This window comes from Carassius gibelio, chromosome B5 (genome assembly GCF_023724105.1).
Source record: "Carassius gibelio isolate Cgi1373 ecotype wild population from Czech Republic chromosome B5, carGib1.2-hapl.c, whole genome shotgun sequence".
In the NCBI taxonomy this organism is placed as follows: Eukaryota; Metazoa; Chordata; class Actinopteri; order Cypriniformes; family Cyprinidae; genus Carassius; species Carassius gibelio.
Genome location: NC_068400.1, coordinates 34,446,907 through 34,455,958, shown reverse-complemented (window position 1 = coordinate 34,455,958; position 9,052 = coordinate 34,446,907). Strand labels below are relative to the sequence as shown.

The 9,052-nt window shown below is 41.4% G+C and overlaps 1 protein-coding gene across 4 annotated transcripts; it reads right to left on the bottom strand.

The window, feature by feature from the left end:
• Positions 1-571: 571 nt before the first annotated feature.
• Positions 572-8,838, bottom strand: LOC127957365 (protein phosphatase Slingshot homolog 1). Of its 4 annotated transcripts, none has more exons than XM_052555863.1 (15): positions 8,053-8,838; positions 6,647-6,684; positions 6,441-6,541; positions 5,850-5,914; positions 5,639-5,760; positions 5,473-5,541; positions 4,959-5,024; positions 4,653-4,847; positions 4,363-4,456; positions 4,146-4,274; positions 3,514-3,587; positions 3,290-3,436; positions 2,969-3,169; positions 1,900-2,527; positions 572-1,736 (listed from the first exon to the last, which is right to left on the bottom strand). In XM_052555863.1, exons 1-15 carry the CDS (start codon positions 8,341-8,343, stop codon positions 801-803), a joined length of 3,156 nt encoding a protein of 1,051 aa, XP_052411823.1. In that variant the 5' UTR covers positions 8,344-8,838; the 3' UTR covers positions 572-800. The 4 variants fall into 4 exon arrangements, with proteins under 4 accessions (XP_052411823.1, XP_052411824.1, XP_052411826.1 ...); XM_052555864.1 differs by having other exon boundaries at positions 3,541-3,587; positions 8,053-8,790; XM_052555866.1 differs by having other exon boundaries at positions 3,541-3,587; positions 8,097-8,789.
• Positions 8,839-9,052: the final 214 nt, after the last annotated feature.

Here is a 9,052-nt window from a genome sequence, read left to right as displayed (position 1 = left end):
ATGGATTTCTGTTTTTTAAAGCTTATGGTTTGGGCTCAGATTTTGATCATGTTTTAATAAAGCCATAGCTCAAATGTTATCATGGAAATGTATTAATGTCTACATATAAATCTGATTCAGTTTTTAAATAACTAATAAATACTCGCCTACCACCTTATTTGGTCCAACCATTTCTATGGTTTGAAAATTTATATTATTAGTAGTACATAAGTGTTCTGATTAGTTATTCCATAGCACCCTTTTAGTTTTCACATTTATGTGCACCTTTAAGGTTTTCAATTATCTAAATCAGATAAAGTGTCTCTTTATGCTATCAAATCATCGCAACTGCATGATTGGTTCATTTGCAGCAGCACCTAAATTTGCTGGTGAACAAACCAGGAGGCAAAATATCATGGATGTTGTTAGGAGATCCACAAAATTTGGTTTCAATTATGGAGATTAAAAAAAAATATTTTGAGCAAAATCATTACTGATTTAAAAAGGTCTGATTATGCGACCTATCGATTTTAAAACCTTAACTGGTAGGGCTTCCTTTAGCAAGACAAGAAAAGCCGTATGAACAAAGCCGTTAATGAAGGTCCAAGCCAGAGCATGCTTTAATATATATCTTCGTTAAAGCACAGACAGACAAATGAAGAATGCAGTGCAGTTATGTAAAGGGCTGCTGGAAGGACGTCCAAGCCTGGCCTGATTGTTCTCACGAGATGTCTTGCAGCATCAGCCTCCATGGTCGCTCCCGATGGCTGTAGGACTGGATCGGTCCCATTCACTGAGAAAGCAGTTCTGACATCTTGGAGTCAGCTTTTCAAACTCTGCAACACGGTTGGAGTTAAAGAGAGCTTGGGGGAGCAAGAGGATTGCACGCAAAGAGCAGGCTCTTGGTCATCGTAGTCAATGGAGAGTGGGGTGGACAACATCAGGTCCTCTCTGGAGATGGCCAAGTCACCTAGCTTGGCAAGTGAATTAGACCTTTTGAGTTGGGAGGACATGGTCAGTCCGGCGTGCCGCACACGGGTCTCGATCTCTCGAGCTCGCTGACATACCAAGCCTGGCTGGCCTCTACAAATTCTCGGCAGACTGTCGCTGCTAGAGCTGCGTTTCAGGGCCGAGTCCGGTGTGAGTGTTTGCTGGAGTCCACTGGAGCCAGGGTGCGAGCTGGGGATGTTTCCCTCGTCCACTTCCATGTCCTCTATGGCAGAGTCCTCTATGCTCAAGTCCATCTGTTCCAACTGAGGATCGGACATTTGCACCAGCTGTGTTTCCAGTTGGGCCCCCTGACTGAGCTCCGCCGTAGGCCTCTCACCACCCAGACTGAGCTTCAGGAGAGTAAGCTCTGTCACGGGACTGCTGGAGCTTTCCTTGCTCCCCTCGTCCTCCCCTTCCATTCTGTCCTCAGTCTCCAAGGAATAACGCAAATCCTGAGGAAGGTCTTCGCAGCTCGGTTGCTTGTGGCAAGTGTCTGAGTTGTCTCGACCGAAGCAACGAAGGCTCTGGCAGTGCCCGCTGCTCATTTGATGCAGAGTGGCAGGAGGAGGCACCTTATTGGCGGAGACAGGACTGAATTTGTGTCCTCTGGGGGCCTGGATGGACATACTGGGCAGGCCAGTGTGACGTGACAGGTTAAGGCGATGGGTGCGACGTTCGCAGCGGCGGCCGCTGGGCAGGCGCAGGCAGTCTCGGCACGACTGATATGAGGGCTTCACTTTGTAGGGCTTTCCAATGCTAGCACTGTCCTAAACCGATGAATACACACAGGCAGGGAGAATGCATGGTTAGGTTTTTTAAAGGTGTAAGAGTACGGGATGCTTTAGAGAATGTAAAGTGTTTAGCTCTTTGAGCTATAAGCTTGCATACAAGCCAGGAGAGCTGCCGCTACAGCTAAGACGTCATACTCACGTCAAAGCCAGAAGGGCAGCTGCGTTTCCCGGCCAGCCTGTTGCTGTTGTTGGCGTTCTCGTTGTTAAAGCGGTTCGAGTTAGCCAGGCTCTCGTCTTCCCTCGGCGTCTCCTCTCCACGAGCTAAGGCGGCCATCTCTGCCTCCTCCTTTTGTGCTTCTTCCTCGTCCTCCTCCTCCACCGTGCTAAACTCCAGCCTCAAACGCATGTCCTCTATAGGCTCCAGTCGGCCACAGGTCTGGGCCGCTGTACCCTCCCCAGGAAGGGCCAAGTGAACCATGGGGAAGCCTTCATCATCCAACAACGCATCCCTCTCTACATCCTCAATCTCAATAAAGACTCGTTCCATGCCTAAAAGCGGAGGACCTCGAACTGGCGTGGAGGGTTCACTGTCCAGAGCGGTGTCTGAGAGTCGCCGGAAGTAGTAGTTGTAATTGAGATAGTCTGTTGGATCTTCTCCGCAGCAGGGGGAAGCACTTGCTCCACCGTGGCCCCAAGCGGTCTCCTCTTGATCGGGATGCAGTGACGAAAATTGAGGAGTCTGGTCACCACTGGCAGCTGAAGCCTGAAGGCCCTCCAGGGAATACTCATCACCGTCTGGTTGCCAGAGTTTATTGTGTCTCTGCTTGCTACAATGACAGGAAACAAAGGTAGCAGTCACCTCTTGATTGTGTAAAAAAAAAAAAAAGAAAGAAAATACAATACAAGAAAACTGACAAGTCAAAAAGAAGCTAGGTTTAGTCCCTTTAGTCCATGTTTTAAAAACTATGTGGTCACCAGTAACAGTCAACTTTTGGATGCTTGTGTCCCCAAAAGGCTGTCTAACTAATTCATATTTCACTTGAAAGAACTTGCTGTGACCTGTTTCACTAGCACCAAACCAGCATAAACCACCCTGGACCAAAACTGCTCTTTTCACATTATTCAAATCCACATTCACAACAATTAAAAAAATGTGCAAAATAACAAGTGCACATATTAAAATGGAATTAAATGGGTATGCATAAATTTAAATGTGTTTTATTTAAATTTAAATCTATATTAAAAAATATATATTGGCTTTTTCCCACCTGGCATCTAAAATCCCCTCGTACTCAGCAAGTTGTTTCATAAAAGCTGGATTGGGTTGTGCTATATTCCTCTTCTGTTTGACAAAAGTGTATGCCTTTTCATGTGACCATCCGTACTCCTTCATAGCATAAGCAATGACGGTGGATGCGGAGCGACTCACTCCCATCTTGCAATGTACAAGGCATTTAGAGTTGTTTTTCCTATATGAAAGACATACAGGGCACCCATGTCAAAAATGCTTTTTTTGGTACAATACTTTATTCACAGTATATTGACAATAGCACATTTCTGATATTTTTCTAATCATGACAATAACTCACTTGGCTTTAACTATGAAGTTGTAGGTTTCGTTCCAGTGTGCCAGCAGATCTGTAGTCTCATCATCGTAAACACGGATATTACAATAACAAAAGGTACCTGGGAAAAAGTTGTCGATCTCTCGTGTGACATTCAAGATATACCCAACCCTGCATAAAAAATAACCTGACGTTAGATTGTTTACTGCTGATTTGTGTTAAATACTCATTATTTTAACTCAACGCACTGTCGGTCGATGTGTATCAGCACTAACCCAGAGTCTTGAAGTTCCTCCAAGTTGGATGCATTCCATTCTGAGCCCTGAAATTAATGAGATGTACAACAACCATAGTTTTACTTGTTTCAGAGTCTTAAAGCTCCTGTCGATAACCCTGTAATTATGTTGTAAACTTAAAGGTGACTAAGATTGATCAAGTTTTGACCATGTATACTACAATTACGATTTAGGTGTAAATAAATTGCATTAAAATGTTTTCAATAAAATAATCAAATAAGTAGAATATTATAAAAACGTATTATCCAGCCATTTAAATCTTGACAGTTAATCATATCTGCAGTCTCCTGTGTATGCTTGTTTACATAGTGTAAATGCTGCAGACTGGCCCTTCTTACCATTTGTGAACTTATCTGTAATGTTTTGGTGTTTTCAATAACCAGTAGGATTTTTTTTTTCTGCGGATTAATCCAGAATTGTCTGAGAAAGCAGGGCAATGCATTAGTGCATGCATGCAGATTTGTTTTTTTCCTCCCAGCCCTATCAGTGAACTCGCACTATGTGCTTTGCTTTTTAGGGAAGCACACATCTTGGCAAACAAGAATCAAACATGGATGGCAGAGAAATCTTGGAGGAAGCTTTACCAGGTACAGATGGTCAAATATGAGTGTAGCCTTGTCCATCTGGCCCAGGATAAGCAGCATCTCATTGTCAATAAACTCTTTATACTCCCTCAGGTTGCAGCTCATATGTTGTTCCAGTTCATTTCGGATCTACAGAAGTGAAAGGATTCAGTTTAAATCTCCTTCCATGGCTGATGCATTCATGTAAACCATGGCACAAAAGCCTTATTACATATACCTCCTTAGAAGTAATATTTTCCAGGTCCTGAAACATCATTATGTTTCGGAGTTTGGTTTTGATCATGCACTCTGTTCTCTCTCTCTCGGTTGGCCTGTGCATGACATGAAAAACAATGTTAATAATAAGCTAAATCATTGAGGGTTTTAGTCCCATAATAAGCTCCCCCCAAAAAAAAAGTTTGTATCATATAAGAATATTCAAACTTATTTTACCACAATCAGTTTAGCAGTCTGCTGTAGCATGGAAGATTCATCCTACTTTTTACTCTCCACTGAAATATAACTCACTGATCAGAAAACTTGACTGGCGAATCAGGCCGTGTGGTCTCCAGATCTGTCATAGCATTCCACTCATTGATACAGCTCTGCTCTGAGGAGATGCAGCTCTCATAAAAGCCAACCCATGTAAGGGCCATCCCTCCTGGAAAATAGTTGTATCTGCGGGACACCTCACATGCTTTGTGCAGCACCTGGAGGGCAGACCTGCAATAATCACACATACAGAGAAACATAAACACTTTATCAAGTATGTGAGAACGCACTATAAAAAATAAAAAAAACACACTAAAAGAGGATACGTAATAGTAAACGTACCACATGGCCTGGACTGACACAGGCTTAAAAACATGTAGTCTTCCTGCTGTGCTCACACTGAAACCTCTGGGGGATGAGATGAGAGGAATTTAGGCATGTAAAATACAAGCTATGACATAATTTGTGATTATACAGAAATGCATATCCAGGCAGCAGGACCACGCTGCTTTTCGGGGTTGGTCAGTGGAACAATTTTACACCACAAACCAGTGGAAAATTCTCTCTACTGTACATAATGCGTCTGCCAATAACCTTTAGGTCACATGCACAGAGAATATAAACATGTTATTCCCTACTGAAACCAAACGAGTCATTTTCTGCACGCACATATAAAGTGATTTTAAATGTGACCAAAGATAGATGGTGCATTTTTATGTGTTTGTAAAGTACCTGAGATTAAAAAAACAAAAACATTTATTGAAACCAAATAAAAATGAGTTAATTAAGGATATTTTTTTTTAACCTAGAAGTAGGATTTAACCTTTGCCTAGAGGAATTGAATTAAGATATTTACCCATCTCCATCCAAGTGAATCTTGGTATCACTCCAAAGTGGAAGAGTCATCCCAATAGAGCAACTTTTACTACGACAAACAAACAACAATTTGTGTCTACCAATAAGTGTAGCATGCACTGAATAAGAATGCATTCGGATCATGACTGGAGTGAGCGGATACATACCTGTCCTTATCTGTAAAATCCATCCCAAGCAGTATGTTTTCTTCAGTATCCTGACGCCCGTTTGTGTAGACAACCACCATGTACCGCACATGGTCCGCCCAACCGCTTTCTAACCTAACAACCTGTTGATGGAGATGGTGCACGCTGGTGTATGCACATTTTGAGGAGTAGCCATTCCTACATTGTACTGGACACAAGGTACGTCACTTACTAATTTAATTCTGTCCTCGGCACGGAGGGTGTTTATCATTACTTGTAGATGCTGTGGTAGATCCCCTTTAACAACAACAGCAAGATGAGCAATTAAAAACAAAAATCTGAGTTTTATAGACAACAAACCACTATTTTCATCAACAATAACATAATATGGCAGAAGCTGATAGTTGTGGACCACCATACTCTCTCCCAATAATAAGAAATGGCCAAACTGCTCACACCAATATTTGATCATCTTGATGCTGTTCTGCTGCACTGCATTAGGCACTGATATATTTGTTATTATAATGATAAAAACTTTTCAAAGTTTTGCCTCATCAACATCTAAATGACTGAGATGGCCAATCAAATTAAAAAAAATAAGGCTTTACTTTTCACAGAAACCAAAAACTTCACTTTTAACTGTGACATAGCACGAGGTAAGACATTTGACAACTGTTTTATGATAGAAATGTTAAACAAATAACCGTAATATCCAGTGATGCAAAATACTTTCCATTTATTCCCATAAATCCTTAATTATTTACGTTTTCAAATTCTTCACACACATTAAATTGATCATGGTTATGACCTTGTTGTGGTTTACCTGCATTTTTATGATGGGTGGGTGTTCTGGGCCCTTGTGCACTGCTGCCTTGCTGCAAAAACAGAGCTGCCCCTTTTACCATGAAGAAACTTTCACTCAGGCTGAAATAGGCCACACATACAATTATGAAGACACTCCAGAATTAAGATTGTCATAGTTAAAGAAGGATGAATGGATTAAATAAGATGAATAAAAATATCACCGACCTTAGGTTTGCCTTTCGATCCTCATCACTGCCTAAATCCTGACAAATAAAACAGCAGAAGTTGAATTACGAAGGGCCCTATACTGTATGAAATTACTTTGCATATATCAATCAATTCTGAATGCCTCTATTTATGGTTCAGATATACAAGGACATTTGATAAGATGGGTACAGAAATGTCTTAAACGGAATTCTTTTAATAGTAGGCCTACGCAGAAACGTTTTATGTTTAGGCAAAACAAAACCGTTTGGATAGATTTAGGGCACATTATAAAAAAATTAAAGCCTCAGGGATGGACATAAATGTGGGCTCATGCTATAGTAGGCTAGCTCATTAGTGGGCTGTCTCTAAAAAGAAGCCTGAACAGCAAAATCATGACAATATTCTGGGTCCCATGATTGGTCAGTCACCAGGCAGAGCATCTATTCAATGACATCACTGCAGCGAGTGTGCTGAGAGTAGTGAGGGGAAGAATCGGTTCTTTCGAGCAGTTCGTCTCAAAGAACAGGTTAAAAAAATAAAAATGGTCATGGGATAATTTAGTCTGGTCTTATTTATCTTTAATCTGCCCGTTAAGTCAAGTGAAATAACTAAATATAACTTAAATTCATATTTAACTGTATCAAACATAAATTTACCTTTCTTCTCTGATTAAGTATATACATGAGCTTAACAATCTTAGTTTTTGCTATATAATTCATATTTAAAATACACTTAATATTACATAACCTTAAACTTATTATCAATAGCACATAGAATTATCGGTTAAACGAGGCGTTTAACTCAATTGAAAACTTAATTTCATAGAGGTTTTATGAATCCGTTCAACCGATTCTTTGAAAAGATTCGACTCAATGATCAAATCATAATGATGTTCGTTCATAGTGAGAACTGCCAAACGCTCAATTGGTCACAAGTATCATATTACTAAGAAACTGGTATAAATCGTATTTGTGGTACGGCTGAATTAAAACTGCGTTCAGTATAGAAGGCAGCCGATTTATTATCCCCAACACACCCAAATATGGTAATGTTATTGAATGTAGGGTAGGATAAACAGTGAAATAACAACTGCACAACGCATACAGTCACTAAAGGAAAATTATAATACATTTCAACCGCATACACAAATATATTTCACAATTTCAACAAGAGAAGCAAAATTCAGCACTGCCATGCTTTGCTTTGTTTTGTTTGGGCAAGTCAAGTGGATCCCCATCGTCATCCACACTGCCTAAAAACAACCTCCTCCTCCTCGCTAATGTGAAAACTTCAGCATGCGCTCGTCTACAGGGCAGGTTGAACTCGTTGACTTCTTGTAGTATCACATTTGCACAACATTAGAAACGAGAAATGACCCCCGAGCAACAGGCCCGGCTAATATTAGCAGTTTAGGCGCTATTTACACATGCATCCCCGGCATTTCCTCCGCCGGTCAGCCTCCACTCACCTCCCCCGCGTTGGTGCTGGCTGAGGATGCGGCGCTGGGTGTAGGGGAGCGCTGCAGAGTCACCAGAGCCATTGCTGTTCTGTAGAGCGTTCAGGGAAACCTCACAGGCGCCCCGGTCCGAGATAACCGGATCTGGACCCGCCGGTGACGGGGTTAATGCATTCAGAGGCGCATTAATTCTATTTAGCGGAACGATAAACCCATCATCGGCTTTGTCATCCAACTCGGAGATTCTGCTAATTCTCATTCACGCCAACGATGCCAATAAACACCTGTTTGTGCTATATCTTCCCGGCTGGAGCGTTGATTTAGTGGCCAGACATAATGGACCTTGTTTCGGAACCGCCGTCCGTGGTTGGTGTAGTTCTGTGATCGTCTCCGTTAGATATGGGCTTCCGGGCCAACCGCGTGAAGGTGACTTGCACTTCTCCCTGACAACAGTGCATCCTATGCAGACTCAACACCCAATCACCCACATACTATTCGAGCCCTTATGATGTCGACTCTCTCGAAACTAACGTAATGCTTGATGGCCAGATTTTTCCTCCCTATGACGACGAGAAATTTGTATGGCTCAGCAACCAAAAAAATGGAGCTGAGTGTGTTTTGTCATGAAAACCGAATACTCCAAAATACCTCATGAAAAAAAAAATTGTGTAACCCAAGTCCATCTGCATTAGTTAGCTCTCCACTGAAATGTTGACACTTTTTTAAATTTAGCAGACATATACATTTTAAATTATATAGTATGCAGATTTTTACTCTTCTTAGAAAAATCTAAATAAAAAATACTGAAAATATTGATGACTCATCTTGCACCACACAAATATTTGCCCAATCAAATTCTCTCTAGAACAAAAATGTCCCACCTCCTGCAGTCAATCAGCAAGTAGCAAAACATGGCTGCTGTATCACAACTAAAGTCTGTTGGTGTATGGAAATTGTGAGAAAATAAA